We start from the raw sequence: 24,827 nt of genomic DNA, 5'->3' as shown, positions 1-24,827 counted from the left end.
CCACACTCGGTGCGTTCGGGGTTCGGGAACCGGGGGTGACACCGGGGAAGCCTCGGTCTGCGGGTCTGAGATGGGCTCCCGCGAATACCCGGGCCGGGGAGCGGTGGCCCCGGGATGGGGGTGGGGGCAGCCCTCGCCCCTCCCGCCCTCCTGCGCCCGGGCCCCCGGGAGCCGCAGGGAAGGGGGGCGGCGGCGGCCCCCGGCTGGGGAGGCGCCCGGGCTGGCACGCCGGCCCCTCCGCCCGCGGGGTCTCTGGAGGGGGCGGGTCGCGCGAGCCGGAGAGCCCGGAGCCGCCCAGGAATCTTGGCTCGGGCTGCGAGCATTTCCTGCGGGCGGGCCGACGCGGGCCCGGGGGCGCGGCGGCGGGCAGACTCCGCGCTGCGCTCGGCCGGCCGGCAGCATGCGGCCCCTGCTCTGCGCGCTGGCCGGGCTCGCCCTGCTCCGCGCCGCCGGTGAGTGGGGTCGGGCCGGGTGGGACCGAGGGGACGGAGAGCGGAGAGATGGAGAAAGGGGGGACCTCCCGGGAAGGGGGGGGGTGTGAAAAGAGACGTGAGAGAGAGCGCCCGAAAGAGGAAGGCTGGAGAGACCCGACGCCCCGCAGGAGAGAGAGGAGACAGGCATCGCAGGGCGGGGAGGTCAAGTCTGCAGGGAGGGCACACATCCCCCCAGCGCCCCCCGCCGCCTTCCGGGCCAGCTGCATCCCGAGGGCCTGTGGAGGCGCCCGGGCTGGGCTTACGGGCAGGGCACTCCCTTGGAAGCTGAGTTCCGGCAGACGACGACCCAGGCTTGGCCCAGCAGAGCCAGCGGGCGGACAGGCGGCCCCAGGAGAAAGGCCACGACTTCACCTGCCATCTGGCCGGCCGGAGGGCTCTGCGGCGTGGGAGAGGAGGCCAGTGTCTCTGCTTCCAGAGATCTCCCCTGAGGCCCCCGAGCTGCCTTGGGTGGGGGTGTTGGGGTGCGGGAGGGAGAGGCCCTCCGGGTGCTCCACAGGCTGCTGCTCCCAGCGGGGCAGGTGAGGGGAAGGCTCGGCTCTCACCGCGGTGCCATGGCAGAGGCCTCACCAAGTACCCAGGCCTCCTGCCCCCTCAGGCGGACCCTTGCCCCCACCAGGCGGCTTGCCGGTCGGCCTGGAGCCAGTGCAGGTGAATCACCTAAGTGAAGTCCCCTGAGCTAAGATGGGAGCCTCCCAGGCCAGTGCCTTTCAGGGCACAGCCAGCTGTGGGTGTGAGCACCCAGGGGCAGGGTGGAGGCCTGTGCTGATCCTGGGCAGCCCGCCCGCTGAGTAAGTTGGGTCGGCTGCCTTATCTCTGTGAGCCTGTTTCCTCCTCTGTAAGGTGGGGAGAATGACACCCACCCTGCGGAGACTGAATGAAGTCCCCAGCACAGAATTCAACACACACGGGCTCCCTCCCTCATCCCCTCAGCTCCACTGATCTCTCTGAGCCTCAGTTTCCCCACTTATTAATGAAGGAGGACCAACAACTGCCTCCTCAAGGGCTGTATGACGAGTGGCTGGGACTGTGCTCGGCACAGAGCCCATAGAGCCAGGCCTTCTTTCCCCCCTCCTCCCCCGCTGCTCCTGGAGCCCCCCTTCCCCTCCAGGAGCCGAGGGCACAAAGCCGAGTCTGTGCTCCCCCAGAGGGAGGATCTGGCTGCCGCCCACAACTGGCCGACTTTATTGTGGCCCCTGCAGTCATGACCAGTATATGCGCTTTAATTTAAAACCGTTCTTAAACATTCTTTCTGATTATGCTTGCTTATTGCTACGGATGTTTTAAAAAGGGGGGAAGTATAAATGTATGAGTGTAATCTCACACCGCGTTCGCACAGTGTTGTGTATAATCTTTCAGACTTCAGACAATTTACCATTGTGTTTCTTAACGTTTGACTATGAAATATCTTGGATGCAAAGGCAGAGCAGTGCGGCAAACCCCGGTGTTCCTGCCATCCTGCTTCGGCGAGTATTGGCCTGTCTTGTTTCCTCTATCACCCCACATTCTGTCCCCTCCCTCCAATAATTTTAAAGGAAATTCCAGGCACCATATATTTTCATCCGTAAATATTTCCTTCGGTATCTCTAAAAGATAAGTAATCTTGTTCTTTTTAAGTTTCGTTTATTTAAGTAATCTGCATACCCAGTGTGGGGCTTGAACTCATGACTCCAAGATCAAGAGTCATATATGGGGCGCCTGGGTAGCTCAGTCGGTTAAGCGTCTGACTTTGGCTCAGGTCATGATCTCACAGTTTGTGAATTCAAGTCCCGAATCGGGCTCAGAGCGTGGAACCTGCTTCAGATTCTGTGTCTCCCGCTCTCTCTGCCCCTCGCCTGCTCATGCTCTGTCTCTCTCTCCTTCAAAAATAAATAAATACACATTAAAAAAATTGTTTAAATTCATATGCACTCTCAGCTGAGCCAGCCAGGCACCCCAAAGATAAGTAATATTTTAATAAACATAACTGCAACACCATTATCACACCCTAAAAAGGGATGAAAATTTCTTAATATCATCAAATGTCCACATCCCCCATTGTGTCGTGTTTACATTTGGTTTTGTTTTGCCCAAATAAAGTACACATGTTGCTTTTGGCGGACATGTCAGTTATGTTTCCTTTAACACATGAGGTCTCTTCCCCCCTGTTCCTTAAGATGTATTTGTGGACGCAGCTGGGTTGTTTTGTCCTATAAAGTTTTTCCACATTTAGATTTTAGCTGATTGCATCTGCCGCGAGTCATTTAAATGTTCTTCTCTCCCCTGTATTGTCTATAAACTGGCAGATCTGGAAACTTTTGCTGTTCTGCAAGAATATGTTGAGATGGTTTGTTGCTTTAATTTGTATTTCTTTGATTACTACTGAGGTTGAACTTTTTCTTTAAGTGCATATTGGTCATTTCTACTAATTCATGCGAATTGTCTCGCGCTTTTCAGTTGCGGTACTGGGATTTTTCATATTGACCCAGAAAAGCTCTTTATGTAGTGACCGAAGCAAACTGCTTGGAATACTGATAAGAGCCCTTTTTCCAAATTAAGTTTTCTGTTGAGTTCCTTTCCTGTTTTCCTATCAGAGACATCTAAACTCCTAGAGCCTGGTTCTTTTACCAATTGTCACCCATGCCTTGGGGCCCTTTGGGCATTCTCTCATTGTCCGCCCCTGCTCCAGATCCCCGTGGACTGGACATCTGTCTTCCACTGGAATTCTGCTTTGTGCTTCAAGTGAAGGAAGAAGATGCCGAAGGGCTGTCGTGAGGGCCACAGCATTTCTTCCTACAAAGGTGGATATCGTGGGAGTGAACCAGTCAAAGACATTTCGATCCCAAGCACATATTTGGGCTCTTATGGGGCCCCAGACAGCTGTAAGGGTCATGCGAACAGGTCCTCTTTGCCCCATACCTGTCCAACCCCTCATTTTGTAACTGTGTTCAAATGTATTTGCTTGCCGGATGATAGGCGAGTTGAGAAGCAAGACGTTGGTGTAGGAAAGCCAGCCAACTGAGGACATGGTGAACTATTGTCCCAAAGAACCATCTCTCAGAGCATGTGAGTCGGGCTTGTTCTATGTTAGAGGGACAAGGGAGTCAAAAGATGACTGATATCTGTAGACATTGAAAACAGTCGTGTAACTTCTTTGCCCTTGGTCAGTTGATCTTTGTGTGTAGGGATCTGGTGGTGTCGTTCCTGTAAATCTTAAACATAGCATAGTCATTTCTGTATGTACTTTTCTGTATTTCCTCCAATGAGGTAGGTTTCAGGTAAGAAGGCGGTTTTTGCAAATCTCAGTTGTAAACAGAATTCCTTCCGTGATTACCGTGCCTGTGTGTGGGGCTAAGCAACGTTTCTAAGCTACAGGTTACAGTGGCAAGGGAAATAAAAGCAATATGGAGTCAGGCATGCTAAGTTTCTCCCTGTTACCTTTTACAGAGGAGGCAGCTGAGGCCCCGAGAGGAGAGGCCCTTAACTTACACAAGGTCACATGACTGCCAGTGCACAGTCTAGACTGTGTCGGGCAGGTAGGATTCAAATCCTCTCCCTACCACCTACTAGCTCTGTAATCTTGGTCATGTTACGCAATCTCTTTGATCTTTAGTTTTCTAATTTGTAAAAACGTGACGCAAGCGTCAAATGGGATAATGTACGTAAGCGCTCAACAGAGAGCTTGGCGCACAATGAGTGATCGCTAATCGATGGGAGCTTCCCGTGTAGAGTGTGGCTATGCCTATTGAAAAGGCGAAGGACCCAGGAATCCAGTGAGTGGGACTGGCTTGTAAGAGAGCCAGAGAGCCGAGTCAGCACCGAGCCCTCTGTGTCCTTGTTGGAGAAGCCCCTCCCCAGCATCCCTTGGACCCCTGCATAGGTTTATCCCTAGAGCAGATGCCTCTCCAGCCTGAGAACTGGTCTGTGTGACCCGGCAGAGAGGCAGAGCCCTGGCAGCTTCCTCTGCCTTCTTCCATCTTCAGCTCCCCTGGTAGATGCCCTACACGCCAGTGGCACAGCACTTGGCAGTTCCAAGGCATCTTCAAGGGCAGGAGTCCCTTTAATCAACACAGCAGTCCTGCCAAGTAGACCTGGCAGGACAGCTCCCTCACCGTCTGAAAGAGAGGCAAAGAGCGTCCTCAGTAAGTCTCGGAGGTGGGGCTGCGTCTCTGACTCCCAGCCATGTGTGCTTTTCACGGTGCACGGAGAGAGGTTTATTCTGGATGGCTTCTTACACCTTCTCCGTCTTGTGGGGCTTTTGGAGTGTTCTAGTACATTATGACCCCGCGGACTAAAAGAGCATGGTATTCCGAGATAGAAGGAATCAGGGTTCCCATAGGGCTCGGGGAGCAGAGCTCTCTGCCAGCCCTGACCACCAGCCAATCTACCTCTGAACTCACATATGAGAAAACGAATAAATACATGTGAAGCCGAGGGGGAGAGGGGGCTTTTTTATGGTAGCCTAGCTTACTTACTGCAACCAGATACTGAATGTACTGGAAATGACATTGAAGTGTTCTCAGAGTGATCAACAAGACTCAGACCCCCATTTGGAAAATGACCAGGGGAGATGGGAGGGCGTGTCTCCCCCAAGAATGTGCCTCAGAATCTGAGCTCTTTCTTGGGGGGCTCAAGGGTCTCTCTCCTGGCTCAGCCAGAGCAGTTCCTCATACTGGAATTCTTCATATACTTGTTTGAAAATAGTATTCTTCTGCTTAAAAAAAAAATTTTTTAAACCGCTGGTGGTTTTAAATGAAGCACCAATTTTAATACGAATATTAAATGTGGTAAATTTTATTCTATTATAGTGAGTGCGGTCGAACACAATTAACCCCTAACTGATGGATGTTGCTGGTCAAAGCAGAGTGTGTCTTTGATGATTCAGAAGGCACAGCAATCTTCAGGGTCTCCTCTGGGAAATTATGCGTCATCCCAGAAATCGTTGGAGCTGTGCACGCTTTCTTGGTGTTTGAGTCCCAGATACAAGAGGTCCCCTATGCCTGTAAGTAGGAGGGGCCATACTTCCTGCCTCAGAGGATGGGGACCCGGTGGCCATGTCTCTTTAACTGAAGAAGTTAGCCCAGCACCTCCGCTGGGCCTCTGGCCTCCCCGACAGCCTGCTCTCACCAGCCCACTGTGTTCCACCCATGGCCGCCATCCAGGGTGCGCATAGGCCCTGAGTGGGAGCCAGGCCAGGGAAAACAGCCCGGCGTCCAAGAAGGTCCATTTCCCAACTGGCCGGGCAGGGAGGGCGGGAGCAGAGGAAGGAAGGGAACATGGAGACCCACAGCCTTGGCTCCTCCAGCATGCTCATGGTAACCCTTCAGCCTTCCCCACTCCTGACTGTCCCAACAACCCCGTGGGGCAGGCATTTTCCTGAGCCCCTTTCTACTGACGGGGAAGCTCAAAGACGTGGCAGACGCCCAGCTCTTGTCTCGCTGGAGCTTCTGATCCAAGAAGCAACTTGTCCTTGACTCAACGCCGGTTTTGTCCTGGTAGCTAATTTTTGAGGCCTCTCAGCAGGCTGTGAGAGACAAAGCGGCATCCCCCATGAGCCAGATGGGGGTGGCGGTGCGTCAGGCCTCCCCACCCCGAGTTAGCAAGGAGGCAGCAGAGACTCAGGGAGGAGAAGAAAGCTTCCCACAGGCCCGCACCAACTCGTGGCGGAGGGGGGCGAGAGGGGGGTGAGAACGGGGCTCTCCGGTGTGTTTGGGACCCTTGTGCAGTGAGGTCAGTGCCAAGTTAGGGACCCACGTGGGGGAGGGAGCAGCAGCACAGGCCCCGAGGCAGCTTTCTGTCTCAGATGAGCTCGTAGGGAGGCCTGGATGAGCTCACGGACAGTTGTGCAGCGGAGCCCAGGGCACAGCTCTGTCCAGATGTGAGGGATTAGTGCTGTGTGATGTGGAAAGCAACCTCAGCCAATCCTTTCCCCTGGAGGGCTTTTGGAGCCAAATTAGACCTCATTGCAGACTCGTACAAAACAGGATGTTTTAGGCCGGCGGAGGGGAGTAGATTCATGTTGTTCAGGACTTACAGGGCTGGCGGACCCTCACACTTGGCCAGCCGGGTCAGACTGTTTCCTCCTGGCCCAAGCTGGGGCTGGGAGAGGGCAGGCCGGGCTCCGGGGAGAGGCTCGGCCAGAGGCTCATGGGCGGAGCCCACAGTGGCTGTGTGTGGACACAGATCCACACTGGACAGACCCCCTTTTCACGGACAGTCCTCCCTGGGGGTGAAAGCGACTCTTCTTGCCCCCCAGAAAACCCTTCCTCTCTAGACTGGGCTCTGGAGAGCTGAGTTCTTTCAGCTGAGACAGATGAGTCAAACTTTCTAGTCCCTTCACCATGGCCGCTTCTAGATCTGCTTCTGCCTATCAAAGGCCCAGAACAGAGCACAACCATCCAGGTGGGGTCCCTCAGACCACCCCCACCCTCTTCCTGAGTCTTTCCCGTCCGCGTATGCGGCCCGCAACGGCTTCTGCTTTTAGCTAACAACCCTATCAGACAACTGGCCTTTATTACGGAAAATTTCAAACCATATATACAAGAGCAGAGAGGGTAGTGGGAAGAACTCCAATGTCCCCGTCACACAGTTTCAACAATTATCAATTTCGGCCAATCTGGTTTGGCCACCCATGCCCCCGCCCACTCCCAGGCCTGGATTACTTTGAAGTGAATCCAAGATATCATAACATTTCATCTCTAAAGATTTCAGTATGGATCTCTAAAAGACTCCTTTTTAAGAACATAACCAGTCCTCACTTGAGCCGCACATATACTAGAAAAAAATAACCGAAGTACCATTGTAATGTCTACCCCCCTCCCCAAAGTCAACAAGACCATTGTCTTTAAAAAAAATTTTTTTTAAATGTTTATTTATTTTTGAGAGACAGAGAGAGCGCGAGCAGGGGAGGGGAAGAGAGAGACGGAGACACAGATTCTGAAGCAGGCTCCAGGCTCTGAGCTGTCAGCACAGAGCCCAACGCAGGGCTCCAACCCACAAAGTACGAGATCATGACCTGAGCCGAAGTCAGACGCTGAACCAGCCAACTCCCCTGGCGCCCCAAGACCGTTGTCTTTTGAAGAGGCTTTTCTAAGTTCAGTGGAGGGAACAATGGAAAATAGAGAAACAAATTGTTCTCCGTGAAAGATGCTCAGGGTGGAAGGGAGTTTTGTCTCTGCTGTTAGTTCTTACCCCTAAGTGGAAGAGCTGGGATCCAGAGAGAGTTGGGACAGGAAAGTCTCAGGACGGGAAGCCTCTGGCAGAGATCCAGAAGGCCAGCTTGCTGCGGTGAGAGATCAGGAGAAGGGTGCTAGGGGTCCAGTCATTTGCTAACCATGTGACCTTGGGCAGGTCACTCAACCTCTCAGAGTTACACATTCATCACCAGCAAAATGGCTCACCATCTCTGTCCTCACCTCGAGAACTGTCAACCTTCTGGGCGACTCTGTATGTCCCCCTGGGCCATCCAGCCGACACCTGGGTCTTACGGTTACAACAGTTTTGCACCTAGACAGATCAAGTCCAATAACTCTTTGTCCCCACTGTGCCTCAGATGCCCACGTCTATGGCCGCAACCTTGACATTGCCACTAGGAAGTTGCTTCACCTCTTAGAGCTGAAGCTGCAATATCTTTTGCCACTCATTCCTTCCGTTACTGCCATCACCCTTCAGCCCCTCCGTTTCTCCCAATTTGTTGGCCCTCTTCTTGGCCTCTCTCCTTCCTTATTCAAGCTAGACTCCAGAGCTCATCCCCTTAAATGCTTGCTGGTCAAACCCTCAGTCCTTTGCTCGCTTGCTCTCCCCCATACTCTCTCTGCAGACTCCCAGCTTCCGCTCCATCCAGCCACCTGTCCTGGCCACTCCCAGCCTGTCAGGTGGCACACTGTGGGTCTGGGGTTTCCAGAGTTCTTCCCTGAGTCGCGTCCTTCTCCATGGCCCTCCTCATTCTCCTCATCTCCTTTTGAAGTCCTCTGTATATTTGAGCCCCCTCCCCAGTGGTCTGCCGATAAAGTGGCTCGCAAAAACAGACACAAACCGAAACAGGACATTTGCTGGTTTCCATGATGTAAGTACTTTCACTGCGCCTCCTGTTTTAGTGGCCGTGTTCAACAACCCCCCTTACAGAATTCCTGAAAACGTCACAACTAGCTTCCTCTTTCACAAGCCCACGCGTATCACCAGCAGATGATTTCCCCTCTTGCTTTACAGAGTGAACAGAGGCCAGCAGGTGAGAACTCACGCAACTTCTTGGCCCTTTGAGTAGAGGTCTGCGGTGCCCCTTGTCCTCTGCTCAGTTCTTTTTTTTCTTTTCTTTTTCCTTTTTTTACTGATTTATTTATTTATTTTTACGATTTACACCCAAGTTAGTTAGCATATAGTGCAACGATGATTTCAGGAGTAGATTCCTTAGTGCCCCTGACCCATTTAGCCCATCCTCCCTCCCACAACCCCTCCAACAGCCCTCAGCTTGTTTTCTGTATTTAAGAGTCTCTTGGGGCGCCTGGGTGGCGCAGTCGGTTAAGCGTCCGACTTCAGCCAGGTCACGATCTCGCGGTCCGTGAGTTCGAGCCCCGCGTCAGGCTCTGGGCTGATGGCTCGGAGCCTGGAGCCTGTTTCCGATTCTGTGTCTCTCTCTCTCTGCTCCTCCCCTGTTCATGCTCGGTCTCTCTCTGTCCCAAAAATAAATAAACGTTGAAAGAGTCTCTTATGTTTTGGCCCCCTCCCTGTTTTTTTTTTATTCATTTTAATTTTTATTTTTTGAGAGAGAGAGAGAGAGAGCACAAATGGGGTAGGAGCAGAAGAGGGGGGGGGATACAGAATCCAAAGCAGGCTCCAGGCTCTGAGCTGTCAGCACAGAGCTCAACCTGGGGCTCGAACTCATGAACGATGAGATCATGACCTGAGCTGACGTTGGACACTTAACCGACTGAGCCACCCAGGCGCCCCTAAATCTTTTTTTTAAATTTAGTGATTTATTTTTGAAAGAGAGAGAGCACACGAGTGAGCGTGGGAGGGGCAGAGAGAAAGGGAGAGAGACAATCCCAAGCAGCTCACAGCCGGGAGACCGAAGAAGGGCTCGAACTCACAAACTGTGAGATCATGACCCGAGCGGAAACACAAACACAAACACAAATATGGAAGCAAATAAGCCCAGAACCGTGAGAGGAACCTCGACTGTGGACCCTTGGGTGGATGATGTTTCTCATGGAAGTTCTGGGCTTGAGAAGCTCTGTGGGACAGCTTCCGAGGGACCTGCACTTCCTGCCATGCTCCCTCTCAGCCCGGTGTGGTGGGCGAGCACGCCCGGAACTGAGACTGCTATGCCTCCTTTACTTCTGGAAACTAAGTCGACGTGAGAGAATCAAACCCCTCACTTGAATTATTTTGACTTAATATGTTCCTGAGACTTTAACTTTGTCATTTCTGGCTGCTCCCATCATTCAATTTAGATCATTAATATAAATTAGTATACGCCTTTCACCTTTCTGTGAGAATCCCAGATGTGAAAGCCCGAGTGAATCTTTCTTTAGTTTGAACCGGGAGTTCCATTTCCAGCCCTTCACAGGTGGGCCCCTCCTGTCTCACGATGTTTCTTTCTTTCCGATGACACTCGGGCCCCGGCGTTTCCGCAGGTGCTCACTTTCAGCCTTCCTTGGGTAGCCTAGAAGAGTTTGCTGCGGTCACTCTCCCACATCTCGCTTAGCTTATTTTTGCCAAATCTGATCACTTATGTATTTAAAACTTCTGAATAATATGCATATATCACCAATCTGCAATAATCCTGATTCAAAAAGAGAAAAAAGTTCTCCATTCATGCAGTCTAATCTGCACTGAAACCCTTTTTCTAAATTTTATTTTTTAAAATTTACACCCCAATTAGCATATAGTGCAACCATGATTTCGGGAGTAGATTCCTTAGTGCCCCTGACCCATTTAGCCCATCCCCCCTCCCACAAGCCCTCCAGCAAGCCTCAGTTTGTTGTCCATATTTATGAGTCTCTTCTGTTTTGGCCCCCTCCCTCTTTTTATATTATTTTTGTTTCCCTTCCCTTATGTTCGTCTGTTTTGTCTCTTACAGTCCTCGTATGAGTGAAGTCATATGATTTTTGTCTTTCTCTGACTAATTTCACTTAGCATAATACCCTCCAGTTCCATCCACGTAGTTGTAAATGGCAAGATTTCAATCTTTTTGATTGCTGAGTAATACTCCATTGTAGATACACACCACATCTTCTTTATCCATTCATCCATCAATGGACATTTGCACTCTTTCCATACTTTGGCTATTGTTGATAGTGCTGCTATAAACACGGGGGTGCATGTGTCCCTTTGAAACAGCACACCTATATCCTGTGGATAAATGCCTAGTAGTGCCATTGCTGGGTCGTAGGGTAGTTCTACTTTTAGTTTTGTGAGGAACCTCCATACTGTTTTCCAGAGTGGCTGCACCAGCTTGCATTCCCAGTCCTTTGTTAAGTTCTTTCCTTCAGACTGTAAGTGTGGTTGTTTCTTCGACTTAAAAGAACAGAAATGACAACAAGAAACATTCTGTAGACCACGTGATCTGATCTCCCTTCCTTCACAGCCAAACTTCTTGAAAAATGTTTCCCAGGGTCCAAATTTCCACCTTCCAACCTCTCTTTCCGTTCCCATCCCACAGCATCTCGGCTTGGCTTTGCCTCCACGACTCCGTGAACAGGGTCGGGGTGGAATTTAGCAGGACTTTCCTGTTGCTCTGTCTTTCAATCCTTATCTTGCTAGACTTCCCTGCTGCTTTAGGCCATGCTGACCACTTCATCCTCAGGGAAACTCCTTGCTTCTCTTTGTTTCTGGGACAGTGGCCTTCTTCCTGAGTATCCGCATTCTCCGAGGATCCAGCCAACTCTGCTGCCTCACAGGTACCTGGGGGTCACTGACACAAAACCTGAGCTCAGAACCTTCTGGTGTGATGGCTGGTGGTGCCAGGAGGAACCAAGGGGGAATCAGCGTTGGGGAGGAAAACGATGAACCAAAATCCGGACGGGTCGGACCTCAGATCTTCCATTTAACTAGCTGCGTGACGTAGGATATAGCATTTCACCCCTCTGCATCAACTGGGGATAATAAACAGGTTATTGTAAGGATTGAATGAGTTCGCACACTTGTTTAGCGGGCCATGTGGTACATAGTAAGTGCTCATCAAATGTCCGATATTAATAACTGGTCATCAATGTCAGTGTGACGACTAAAATATCTTCCCTTCATCCTCTCTATACCTACTGCCTCCCCTCATCACTTCTCACAGGGATTCCTGCAATAACTTCCTGCCTTCAAAGCCAAATCCCTCCGATCCATTCTCTGTATTTAAAAAATTCACATAGGACCGTGTGACTCTTGTGTTGAAATAAACCCCAAGGTAAGCACTGAGGTTGGCTTATTAGGGCCTCTGGTTTTGTTTCCATGACCCAGTGTCCTCCCATCCACCCTGTGCTTTCCAGCCACGCCAACTCCCTGAGGGTTTGCACACGGAACCGTGCCGCCGTGTGCCTCTCTCTTTGCACACGCCGTTCTCTCTGTCTGCAACCTTGCCTCCCTTCCTTACCTCACCCAGTTCAGGCAGCAGCTTCTTGAAGAAGCCCACCTGGGTACGGAGGTGACCATGGCCATAGAGACAAGCGAGTGATTGGGCCAGCCCCCCGGCCCCTCACACCCTGACCCACACACCGAGCCTTCCTTTGCTTCTCTGTGACTGTTTTCAGGACCCACCTCACGGAGCCCAGCGCTTTACGGGAGTCTCTAGTGTCACAGGGAATGGTGACAAGGCTTGTTTTTCCACAGCTGCTGAACCCTTCATGCCCTCCCATGGAGACCCAGCTTGGAACACAGGGTGTGACAGACACATGGCTATCCACGGCCGTTTAGACGTCATAGAGGAGGTAATCAGGGTGACTTGGGAGGACGTACAGCTTCAGGACCACCTGGCAGGCTGGCAGCTTTTTTTTTCTTCTTTAATTTTTTTAATGTTTGTCTATTTTTGAGAGGGAGAGAGACAGAGTGCAAGTGGGGGAGTGGCAGAGAGAGAGACACACACACAGAATCTGAAGCAGGCTCTAGGCTCTGAGCCGTCAGCACAGAGCCCGACGCAGGGCTCGGACTCACGAACCGTGAGACCACGACCCGAGCCGAAGTTGGATGCTTAACCGACTGAGCCACCCAGGCGTCCCCAGGCTGGTAGATTTATAGGGCTCAGGACAACCTTGCTTTGGAAAATTGGGAAAACCCATGCCAATTCTGCTCCCTGGCCACCATGTGAAACATCTCCCTGCCCTGTCTGGGCTCTTAGGCTGACCAGCCCTCAACAGACCCTGCCCCTGGTGGGGGGTGGGGTGGGGAGAGGGGCTTGCTTAAACCCAGCTAGAGATCGCCACATAATTACACAATGAGATGGTGGAAATTCGGTCACTGTGTTTTGTTACACAGCCACGGTTTGTAACCGGGGGTCTATAAACTTGTGTGGGAAAAAATTACACCTTATTTTCACAAACCTTTAACTGGAATTTAGCATTCCAATTCACTATAAATACAGGCAACACACCACAGTAGTATTAACAGTACTGTGACTTTGTTCTCAATAGAAATCACAGATAATTTCACTCCATCATAGTTGTGAATATATCGACACATCATTCATCCTTGTCAGCATGACGTAATTACAGTCGTCGTTAGACCTGATGTTAGATCGTGTTATTTCCTAAGTTAATAAATACATACATTTTTACATCAAAGATTTAATTTTTAGCACTTGGACAGTATTTTAATGCAGTGGGAATCCTTGGAAATCCTAATATGCTTTATTTTGTTTTCAATTAAGGTATTTTTCTGAGAAGGGGGTCTGTAGGTTTCACCAGACTGCTTTTCATTCATGAAAAGGCTAGGAACCCTGAATAAAGAACATTTCAAAATCCCCCACCTGTCATTTGGCAGAATTGCCACCAGGGGGCGGGGCGACAAAAGGAATGTGAGCTCCTAGCGGTGAAGAACGGAAAGGAAAACAGGAAAAAAGGGTGGCTCCTTGTCAAACCTGTTGTGACTGGGTGAAGGGCTTAGGGCCCGAGCCAGCAGCGGCCTTGGAGAATGAAGCCCTAGGATCCTGTCATCGGGGGGAATGGCGAGGCCGGCAGGGGCTGAGCCTGAACGAGAAGGGCCCAAGTCCCCTGGCGCTCAGTTCTCTCGCGCCCCACTGGGCCGCCCGTGCCCCTTAGGATGTGGCTGATGGACTTGGCTCCACTCTAGTGCCCCACTCCTGCCCCCCTGCCCCCGCCCCGCTCCCATCTCTCTCGCTCTAGACGGTGGAGAAGACGGTGGAACACCTGGAGGCAGAAGTGAAAGGCTTGCTGGGTCAGCTGGAGGAGCTGGCCTGGAACCTGCCCCCGGGGTCTTTCAGCCCCACGACCCCCGACCTCCTCGGAGACGGTGAGCGGCTGCCTCGGGCTGGGGTGGGGGGTGGGGGGAGGGATGGTTGCCCACCGCACAGGTGTGGCCTGGACAGGCAGGGAGAGGCCTCGGGTCGGAGTTGGGAGGGCATCACCCCCTCCCCGGTCCACCCCCAATGTTCTTTGCCCTCGCCCCCCTCTGGAAGGCGCTGCAGCCTGGCATCCGGACGGGGCTTCGGGAAGAGCTGGCACAGTTCACCGGGGTCCCACCCAGCGCCGCGCCGGGGGCACAGCGCTGCTGCCTCCTCCGCTGGCCATCTTCCCGCCTCAAAGCTCCTGGTCTCCTTTCAGGTCCCTTGCAGGGAACCACTCCTGCGCCACCACAGAACCCTCCGAGGGCGCGGCGGAGGGACTGCCCCCTGCCCCTCCCCGAGCCCCGAGTTCCCTGTCACAGGAGTTGGGGGGGGGGGCAGGGCCTGGGAGCGGGGCCGCGGGGGGCCTTCAGCGCTCCCGAGCCGTCCCTTCTTTTTCAGATGACTTTGGAGCACCGGAGCCAGAGCTGCCCGGCAACTGGAAATGACACGCCCGTGGTGCAGCTTCTCTGGGCACAGAGTGGCACATGGTGGCCTGCCTTCCTCAGCTTTGTGCACAATAAAAGCTACTCCCTTGGGCCTCTGTGTCTGCTGACCGTGACCCCTATAGCCACAGCCCCTTCTCTGTCCACTCCCACGCCCTGAGGCCCACATCCTCCTGCAGGCTCAGACCTGGGGACTTCCGGCGGGCTGCTTCCGCCCGTCTTCGTTGTAGGGGCAGACAGGGCAGGAGCTGGTGCGGAGGTGAGGCACCTGAGGCCCAGACCGGCAAGGGGACACAGCGGAAGGGCCCTTGAGTAGCCTCACTACTCAGAATGTGGCCATAGATGAGGGGCAGTGGGAGCCCGTCACAACCCAGACCTCCTGAACCAGAACCTACATTTCAGTGAGATCCCCAGGGGACAGGTGTGCAAATTTGTGTGCGACTTAAAACCTTTTCTATTGAGGTAAAATTCGCGCAACGTAAGTTTCAGATTTTTAACCTTGTTAAACTGTTCAAATTCAGCGGTTTCACACTGTTGTATACTCATTGCCGAACATTTTCATCACCCCCAAAAGAAACCCTGTACCTACAGTCACTTTAAAAAAATTTTTCTTTTTATTATTATTATTTTTGAAAGAGAGAGAGAGAGACAGAGTGCGAGTGGGGGAGGGGCAGAGAGAAAGAGGGAGACACAGAATCTGAAGCGGGCTGGAGGCTCCGAGCTGTCAGCACAGAGCCCGATGCCGGGCTCGAACCTCCAGATCGTGACCTGAGCCGCAGTCGGTCGCTTAACCGACCGAGCCACCCAGGCGCTCCCAAGCAGTCACTTTCTATTCCCCTTCCTGCCATCCTTCAGAAACCACTAATATTTCTGTCTCCATGGACATTTTATATAAACGGAATCATACAATATGTGGCCTTTGTGTCAAACCTTTTTACCATTGACCATAATGCTTTCAAGTTTCATCCGTGTTGTAGCATGTATCAGTACTTTATTCTCGTATAGCTGAATGATACTATACCATTTTACATTCTCCCCAACAATGTGTATAGAAGGGTTTCGATTTTTCCACATCTTCACTGTGTATCTTTTTAATTATAGCCATCGTATTAGGTATGAAGTGGTAACTCATTGTGGTTTTAGGTTGCATTTGCCTAATGGTGATGACCATCTTTTTTGTGTGTGTTTCTTGGCCATTTGTCTTTTTGCGGAAATATCTATTCACGTCCTTTGCTCATTTAAAAATTTTTGTCTTTTTGTTATTGAGTGGTAAGAGTTCTTTATGTATTGTGGATACTAGGCTTTTTCAGATATATGACTTACAAATATTTTCTCCCGTTCTGTGGGTTTTTACCTTCTTGGGTGTCCCTTGAAATACAAAAGTTTTAATTTTGATGAAGTCCAATTTATCTATTTTTTTGTTGTTTTTGCTTTTGGTATCAGCAAGAATCCATCGCCAAATCCAAGGTCATGGATATTTATTCCTGTTTTCTTCTAAGATTTTTATAGTGTTTGCCATTACATTTAGTTCTTTGATCTGTTTTGAATTACTTTTTGAATATGGTGTGAGGTTGGGATCCAACTTAATTCTTTTGCTTGTGGATATTCAGTTGCCCCTGCATTATTTGTTAAAGAGAATATTCCTTCCCTATCAAATGGTTCTGGCACCCTTGCCAAAAATCAATTAAACGTAGATGTTTGGTTTCTGAATTCTATCCCATCCATAGGTCTATCTTTATGCTGGTATCACACTGTTTGAATTACTGTAGTTTCGAAGTAAGTTTTGAAATTAAGAAGTATGAGATCCCTGACTTTGTTGTTCTTTTCCAAGACTGTTTTGGTTATTTGGGGACTGGTCCTTTGCAATTCCACATACATTTTAGGATCAGCTTGTCCATGACTGCAAAAAGGCTGCTGGAATTTTTATAGGGATTAGATTGAATCTGTAGATCAGTTTGCAGAGTATTTGCCTTGTCAATACTGAGTCTTCCAATCTGTGAGCACAGGGTGTTTTGTATTTTTGTGTTTTCAGTGTACAAGTCTTACACCAACAAATTTACCCTTACGTATTTTTTGTTATTATTGTAAACGGAATCTTATTTTCAAATGGCTCACTGCTAGTATATAGAAACACAACTGATTTTTGTATTTTGATCATGTATCCTATACCCTGCAGCTTTGCTGAATTCGTTTATTAGCTCTAATAGTTTTTGTGTGGGTAGGATTTATAATTTCCTATATAAGATCATGTCATCTGTGAACAGAAACTTTTACTTCTTACTTCCAATTTGGATGGTTTTTCTTGCCTAATTGCCCCGACTAGAGCTTCTGGTACCATGTGGACTAGTGGTGGCAAGAGCAAACATCTTTGTCTCGTTTCTGATCTTAGGGGAAAGATTTTCTTCTTTCACCATTAAGTATGTCAGCTGTGGCTTTTCATAGATACTCTCTATCTCAGGTTGATAAATACTCCTTTTCTTACAATTTTGTTTTTAACCATCCAAAAGCGTTGGGTTTTTTCAAATGCTTTTTCTGCATCAGTTGGGGTGATCGTGCGGTTTTCATCCCCCTTTATCCTACTAACAATGTGTATTACATGGACTGATTTTTGTATATTGAATGGTTCTTGTATTCCTTTGATAAATCTCACCTGGCCATGGTGGCTAATCCTTTAAATACCCTGCTGGATTCAGCTTGCTGCTATTTCATTGAGGATTTTTGCACTTCCCTTGTGATCTCTTTGTCTGGCTTTGGTATCAGGGTAACATTGGTCTCATATGAGTCAGGAAATGTGCTATGTTTTGAAGAGTTTGAGCAGGATTGGTGTTACTTCTTTAAATGTTTGATTGAGGGGCACCTGGGTGGCGCAGTTGGTTAAGCGTCCGACTTCAGCCAGGTCACCATCTCGCGGTCCGTGAGTTCGAGCCCCGCGTCAGGCTCTGGGCTGATGGCTCGGAGCCTGGAGCCTGTTTCCAATTCTGTGTCTCCCTCTCTCTCTGCCCCTCCCCTGTTCACGCTCTGTCTCTCTCTGTCCCAAAAATAAATAAATGTTGAAAAAAAAAATTAAAAAAAAAATAAATGTTTGATTGAATTCACCAATGAAGTCTCCTGGTCCTGGCTTTTTCTTTGTTGAGAGGTTTTTATTATCGATTTAATCTCTTCTTATAGGTCTATTCAGATTTTCTATTCTTGAGTCTCATTTGGGAATTTGTATATTTCTAGGAATTATCCCATTTTATGTAGGTTATCTCATATGTTGACATGAAATTATTAACAGTATTTTTGTATAACTTTATAATCCATTAAAAATAAATAACATTTTATTTCTATAAGTTATCAGTAATGTCCCACTTTCATTTTTTTTTTTTTTTCAACGTTTATTTATTTTTGGGACAGAGAGAGACAGAGCATGAACGGGGGAGAGGCAGAGAGAGAGGGAGACACAGAATCGGAAACAGGCTCCAGGCTCCGAGCCATCAGCCCAGAGCCCGACGCGGGGCTCGAACTCACGGACCGCGAGATCGTGACCTGGTTGAAGTCGGACGCTCAACCGACTGCGCCACCCAGGCGCCCCCCACTTTCATTTCTGATTTCAGTAACTGAGTCTCCTCTGTCAATCAGTCTAAAAGTTTGTCAATTTTGTTGATCTTTCCAAAGAATTATTTTTTTGTTTCATTGATCCTATTGTTTATCTATTCTGTTTATCTGTGTTCTAATCTTTATTTCCTTCCTTCTGGTTGCTTTGCATTTAGCTTGTTCTTCTGTTACTAATTCCTTAAAGTGAAAAATTATTGACTGGAGATTCCTTTTTTCTTTTTTAACATAGGCATTTGCAACTATATCTTTCCTTTGAGCACTTTTTTTTTTTAAGGATGTTGTTTAATTTCCACACATTTTGTAAAATTTCCAGATTCCTTCCTGTTATTTTTTTCTAATTTCATTCCACTGTGGTCATAGAAGATATTCTGTGTAGTTTCAATCTTTGAAAATTTGTTTAGGGGCACCTGGGGGGCTGTCGGTTGAGCATCTGACTTCGGCTCAGGTCCTGATCTCATGGCTCGTGGGTTCGAGTCCAGTGTCCCACTCTGTGCTGACAGCTGAGAGTCTGGAGCCTGCTTCGGATTCTGTGTCTCTCCCTCTTTCTACCCCTTCCCGCTCATGCTCTGTCTCTCGCTCTCCCAAAAATAAACAAAAAAATTTTTTTTAAATTCGTTTAGATTGTTTTGTGGTCTATGTGGAGAGTTTTCCATTTGCACTTAGGAATGTGTATTCTGTTGTTGGGTCTACTGTTCTATATATGTCTGTTATGTCTAGTTGGTCTACAGTGTCGTTCAAGTTTTCTGTTTCCTGTTATCTTTTGTCTACTTGTTCTATCCACGAGGAAAGTGGGGTGTTGAAGTTTCCGACTATTATTAACTATTTCTCCCTTCAATTCTGTCGGGTTTTGTTTCAACTTTTCTGGGATTGTACAGTTAAGTGCATACATGTTTATAATTGTTCTCTCTTGATGGATTTAACCCGTTTATCAGGATATAATGTCCTTTGTCTGCCAATCTGCTTTTTTGAGAGTTTATGCCATTTATATTTAAAGCAATTACTACTAAGTAAAGGCTTGTACCATTTTGCTATTTGTTTCCTATGTTATGTATATTTTGGCTCCTTAATTCCTCGATTATTGCCATATTTGGTCTGAGACAGTTTCAAGTGTACCATTTTGATTCCCTTCTCAGTTCTTTTACTATGTTTTAGTTATTTCCAGGGATTAAGTTAACATCTTAATGTGTAACAACCATTTTGAATTAACACCAAGTTTCAACAGTATATAAAAACTGCTCCTACATAGCTCCACCACCTTCCTTTGTGTTGTTGTTGTCACAGATTACATCTTTATGCATTTTGTGCCCATCAACAGAGTTATATTTCTTGATTGGTGTCACTGTCTTTAAATCGTGTAGAAAAAAAAAAAGAGCTACAAACCAAAGAACATATTAATAGTAATGTTTATGTTTACCTAAGTAGTCGCCTTTGCCAAGGTCTTTTGTTTCCCTCAAGTGGATTTGGGTTACTGCCTGCTGTCTTTCATCTCAGCTTGAAGGACTTTTAGTGTTTTCCATAGGGCAGGTCTACTAGCAGCAAACCATCTCCGTTTTTCTTTATCCAAGAACGTCTTAACGTCTCCTTCATCTTTAAAGAATATTTTGCCAGATATAGGATTCTGGGTTGACATTATTTTTTCTTTCAGCACACTGAATAGGTCATCCCACAACCTTCTGTCCTGCACAGCTTCTGACAAGAAGTCAGATGTTAATCGTACTGGTGATCTCTTGTATGTGACAAGTTGGGTTCTCTGTTGCTCTCAGGATTCCTTGTCTCTTGTGTCTAGTTACGTGTCTCGATGTGGATCACTTTGTGTATCTTGCTTATAGTACGTCGAGCTTCCGAGATGTGTAGATTAACTTGTTCCATCAAATTTGGTCAGTTTTCAGCCACTGTTTCTGCAGATATTTCTTTCTCTCTCCGCTGACTCCCATTACATGCATGTTGCTACACTTGATGGTCTCTCACAGGTCTCTTAGGTTGTTAACTTTTCTTCATTCTCTTTTCATTTTGCTCCTCAGACTGGGAAAGCTCAACTGGCTTATCTTGAAGTTTGTTGATGCTTTCTGCCTTCTCAAATTTCTTCTTAAACCCCTCTAAGTGAGTTTTTCGCTTTTACTGTACTTTTCAACTCTAGACTTTCTACTTGGTTCTTTTTTTGTAGTAACAGAAATTTTCTCTCTCTTCTATTCTAATATAGATTTTATTTCTATTAGGAAATTACAAAAGGGAGCCAAATAGAAATTGGCGTTTAAAAAAAATTTTTTTTTCACATTTTTATTTATTTTTGGGACAGAGAGAGACAGAGCATGAACGGGGGAGGGGCAGAGAGAGAGGGAGACACAGAATCGGAAACAGGCTCCAGGCTCCGAGCCATCAGCCCAGAGCCCGACGCGGGGCTCGAACTCACAGACCGCGAGATCGTGACCTGGCTGAAGTCGGACGCTTAACCGACTGCGCCACCCAGGCGCCCCGAAATTGGCATTTTTAAAGACAGTCGATTTAAAGTCTTTGTTTGGGAAGTCCAATTTCTGGGTTTTCCTCAGTTTCTATTCACAGATTATCTGGGTTTCCTGCGTACGGCTCATGCTTTCTTGTTTTGCATGCCTCATAATTTTTGTTGAAAATTAGGCATTTTGAACATTATAATGTAACAACTCTGGAAATCAGAGTCTTCCCCTTCCCCGAGATTTATCGTTGCCGCCTGCTGTATTAGTTGTTTAGCGAGTTTTCTGAACTGATTTTTTGACGTTTGTATTCTTTGTTAGGTGTCACTATTGAAGTCTCTGAATTCAGTGAGCTTGGTGGTCACTCGTGATTCGACACATTTCCTTAAACTCCTGGAACCAACTCCCCAACCTCCATCCCCAAATCTCCCAGTCTTTGCAGATGCGTTCTGTGTGTGTTGGGGTTTCTGACACTCGGCCAAGTGGTCTAGGACTCGACCTAAGCCTTTATTTCCTGCTTGTGCAGAGCCTTAAGATCAGCCAGAGGTGAGCGCTGAGAGCCTTCTCGAGTCTTTGCTAGGCACACGTTCAGCCCTGGGCATATGCGTGCCCTTCCAGATTGCCAGGGACTCGTGGTGCTCTTGGAAACCGTTATCCCCCAAAGTATTTCATGCCCAGCCTTTCTTCCCCAAACTCTTGAATTTGTCTCCTATTTGCCCCTACTGTTACCCCTTCCTCCAGGCATCAATGGCTAATACATTTGCCTTCAAATGTCCCCCAGAGTTGCCGCCTCCCCCCCCCCACCCACCTCCACCAAATTAGGTGAAATAAAACCAAGTCATTTGAGCCGGTTGCTTTCAGGGAGCAACCAGACTGATCAAAATATCCATAGTTCTTGAGGACAACAAGATCCATTCTGTTCCCTCCAGTGCTAAGAACTTACAAGGACCGTGGGATATTGTTTCTGAGGCTGCTGCTGAGCTAGGGGGGTGTGGGGGATAGGGGCGGGGTAAGTGAACACGCAACAAAACCCTCTTAACGGAGCCTTTTTTTCTCAAGCATTTGGTTGCTGCAGACTTTCATTTAGTTTCCAGAGTTTGAATAAAGTTGATTCTGACTGTTCTCATCACCTTATTTGTTGCTTTTGTGGGGGAGGAACACTCCTAGAGGCCCCTACTCCACCATTTTTTTTTTTTTTAATTTTTTCAACGTTTATTTATTTTTGGGACAGAGAGAGACAGAGCATGAACGGGGGAGGGGCAGAGAGAGAGGGAGACACAGAATCGGAAACAGGCTCCAGGCTCTGAGCCATCAGCCCAGAGCCTGACGCGGGGCTCGAACTCACGGACCGCGAGATCGTGACCTGGCTGAAGTCGGACGCTTAACCGACTGCGCCACCCAGGCACCCCACCTACTCCACCATTTTTGCTGACTACATTGAAGTTTAAGAAACTCTGATCTAGTCTTTCATTTTACAAAGGCACAACAAAGGCCCAAAGCAGGAACACATGACTTTTCTAGGATCATAGAGCAAATCAGCGGCTGATCTGAGATCGGGACAAGATACTTGACTCCCAGAATGGTACTCTTTCTGCTTCAGGATGTCCAACTCTTACTGTTAGAAGGAACGAGGTTCAGAGTAGACACCCGTGTTGGGCCAAGGCTAGCTTTCCAGGGAATGGGGGCTGAGGGTAAGAGCCCCTTGTAAAGCTGAGAGCTTCAGTGATTGAATCTTTTATGGCGAGGGTCCCTGTAAGGGGCCAGGCAGAAGACTGAGCAACATGGCCAGAGAGAGCTTTCAGGTTTGATGGGGTGAAAATTTAAGCTGTTATCTGCCCGGTGAAGACATTGGTGATGATTTAGCTTGGTTTCTTGTTTCCAGGTCTGACTCCACTTCCATCAGCCAGGGCAGGGAGGAACTGGCAGCAGAAATAAGGGGCCGAGTCCTAAGCTAGAGCTGTAACCCTTTGCCAAAACAAGAGGAAGGACACAGCACGGTCACCCAGCGGTCACCGCCCGTGGGCATCTGTAGAGGGCCAACCTGCAGATCCCTCTTGCCCCATCTTCCATCACCTGACTGAACTCCAAACACAGCCTTCCTCAAGCTCACCTGCCCTGTGTGTGACCCAGCACCTCCAGGCTCAGAAGTTCTGTCTCAGCTCAGGAGCGTTTAGATCAGCATCAGAATGACAAGGCACGCAGGAGGCAGGAGCAGTTTCTTGGCCCCCAGGACTGCTCAGATCTGTGAGGTTGGGGCCCAGGGACCTGCATTTTGACAAGCGCCTCAGATAATCCTGATACACGCTGGGGTTTGGGAACCACCACTTTAGGACCATTTCTCCACCCGCAAAGTAAGCACCTTTATTCAGCCTAATATACAGCAGGGAGGATTTCTTCAATTGTGCACCCAAAACAAGTGACCCCCTTGCCTCGCCCTCACCGTGCTCCTGCCCCCAACCGTGTTCCTTCCGATGCCCCACAGCTGCAGAGAATTCACTCAGGGCTGAAATTCACCGGGTATCTCACCCTCTGGTAGCTCTTCTGGAAGTGACATTAGATGCGTGGCAATGAACTGGCCTCGACCACCATTTCCAGGGGGCAGAAAAAGACCCAGGGTAGCCCTCTCCCAGAAAGGGAGGTTGAATGTCTCCCTCCCCATCTTCTTCGTCTTGGGCATAATCAACGCAGTTAATAACCTCCTGTCGACCTTGGAAGGCAGTAAATGCCTTTGCCCCTGAAGCAAGCTCACTGAGGAGGTCATGCAGTCCTCCAGCCTTATTATGGGTTGGGTTCCACGGGTGTGACCAAGAGGGCAGCCTGAGGGACAGGAAGGTAGAGAGAAACCAAGACCAGGATGAAGGCAGGTGGTCCCCAAGTGTGTGGACCAGGGGTCTCAAACTCCGACACCTACAGGGGCCAAACAGGTAACATGCTGTGGGGTGTGGTGGGGCTGGTGGCAAAACAGAGAGCGCTGTGCTCCAAGGGGGCAGCTGCGACCTGGCTCCAGCAGCTCCTGGTCTGCAGGGTTGCCAGAGCTGGGTTTTTCCAGGGAAGCCAGCATTGTGTATTTTTACAAAACGTAAAACTTCTCAATACCTCAATGTTGGCAATAAATTCGAATGTCTGAAAAGACGCTTTGGGGACCAAAGTAAATGCGTGTACAGTCAGGTACTGCCTGCTGGGCACCAGGCTACAACCTTTGGTGCAGACAACAGGGCAAAGTAATGTCACGGGACACTTACCGTCACCTTGGAGGGGGCTGAATGCAGGCCCTGGCAGGGCTCAGGAGGCCGCCGGGGTCAGCCTGAGTTCACAGTCGTGTCGGGCCAATCAGTCCATCCCACCAGGCAGGGCCCCCCTGGCACCCGAGGGCAAGGGGCCTGCCCTAGGGGGGCAGCACCTGCACCGGGCATGCTGGGCCTTGTTCAAGAGGCCACGGGCATGGAAACAGGGGGAAAGGAGTGAAGAGCAGGACCTAAAATCGATATTCCAGGGCCCACAGGGACTTCTCTGGCTGGGGAGTGGGTCTAGGGGGAACAGGCTGGGATCTAGCTCACGGGTGCCCCATGCCCCTTGGGCCGTCCTCTCCTCTCTTCTATGTCCAGGGGAGACTGAGGGGTCGAGTGGTATTCCCAGGCAGACGTCTACTCCAGGGACAAGGCCTCCCTGGACCCTGCCAGGGCCCAGCTGGCTTGATCTCCCACCTCAGTCCCTGAATTCTCTCCTTTCTAAATTCCAACAGAGGTCAGAAAGGGAGTGAGCGGAGACCCCTGGCAAGGCAAGCTCCAGGCTTCTGGAGAGAACAATGATGTCTAGAAACTGTGACCCTTCTAGACTCACCCTCTAACACTACTGACCAAGGGGCCAAAGGCCCACCAGGACCACAGCCACGAGCACCTCTCAGACCGAAGGGTCCCTGAAGGGAGGCGCCAGTCTTGTGCCTCTCTGGGTTGTCCCCACCCTCCTCTCCGGCGCCTGGCCGTGAGGACTGCCCCAGGAGTCCCACACACCCCCTCTTGCCCGTGCTTCTTCCTCAGGACCCGGATGAAGGACCACACTCTTCTACCTTGTCCTCAGTGCACTACACCACACCCGTATCTGACCAAACTCCACACATCACTTCAGCAGCTGGGTCCTGAGCACGGATGTCGGGAACCTCCCTTCTCGTTCCTTACAAGCCGGGGCTCCATAAATTACCCACGCTCAGGATTTCCTGAGCATGTTTCTACTTAAAGTCATATACACTTGCACTGGCTATTAAGGCCGAAACCCAGAGCTGCAGGCAGAATCGGGAGGCAGGAGAAAACAAGCTGGCACCAGGGAA

General features: G+C 49.5%; 1 protein-coding gene and 1 long non-coding RNA gene across 4 annotated transcripts; one reads left to right on the top strand and one right to left on the bottom strand.

Annotated features, from left to right (window-relative positions):
* The first annotated feature begins 99 nt into the window (after nt 1–99).
* Nucleotides 100–14,553, top strand: PLAC9 (placenta associated 9). 3 transcript variants are annotated; one of them, XM_006937919.4, is made up of 4 exons: nt 298–452; nt 12,288–12,385; nt 13,796–13,922; nt 14,416–14,553. In XM_006937919.4, exons 1-4 carry the CDS (start codon nt 401–403, stop codon nt 14,460–14,462), a joined length of 324 nt encoding a protein of 107 aa, XP_006937981.3. In that variant the 5' UTR covers nt 298–400; the 3' UTR covers nt 14,463–14,553. The 3 variants fall into 3 exon arrangements, with proteins under 3 accessions (XP_023096378.2, XP_006937981.3, XP_044896145.1); XM_045040210.1 differs by lacking the exon at nt 298–452 and adding an exon at nt 4,826–5,472; XM_023240610.2 differs by lacking the exons at nt 13,796–13,922; nt 14,416–14,553 and having other exon boundaries at nt 100–452.
* LOC109492529 lies at nt 2,432–4,741 on the bottom strand. Its single transcript, XR_002146431.3, has 2 exons — nt 4,583–4,741; nt 2,432–3,682 (listed from the first exon to the last, which is right to left on the bottom strand). It is a non-coding gene; the product is annotated as an uncharacterized LOC109492529 (long non-coding RNA).
* Nucleotides 14,554–24,827: the final 10,274 nt, after the last annotated feature.

Source organism: Felis catus, chromosome D2 (genome assembly GCF_018350175.1).
Source record: "Felis catus isolate Fca126 chromosome D2, F.catus_Fca126_mat1.0, whole genome shotgun sequence".
NCBI lineage: Eukaryota > Metazoa > Chordata > Mammalia > Carnivora > Felidae > Felis > Felis catus.
The sequence above is the reverse complement of the archived record's forward strand: the minus strand, read 5'-3'. Positions and strand labels throughout refer to the sequence as shown.

What these genes read in the sequence shown, in the direction of transcription:
- PLAC9 (XM_045040210.1), top strand. Translation starts at nt 5,316, where the DNA reads ATGTTGCTGGTCAAAGCAGAGTGTGTCTTTGATGATTCAGAAGGCACA. An exon ending in ACAAGAGGTCCCCTATGCCT is followed by an intron (nt 5,473 to 12,287) that starts GTAAGTAGGAGG and finishes GTTTTTCCACAG; the next exon opens with CTGCTGAACCCTTCATGCCC. An exon ending in CCCCGACCTCCTCGGAGACG is followed by an intron (nt 13,923 to 14,415) that starts GTGAGCGGCTGC and finishes CTTCTTTTTCAG; the next exon opens with ATGACTTTGGAGCACCGGAG.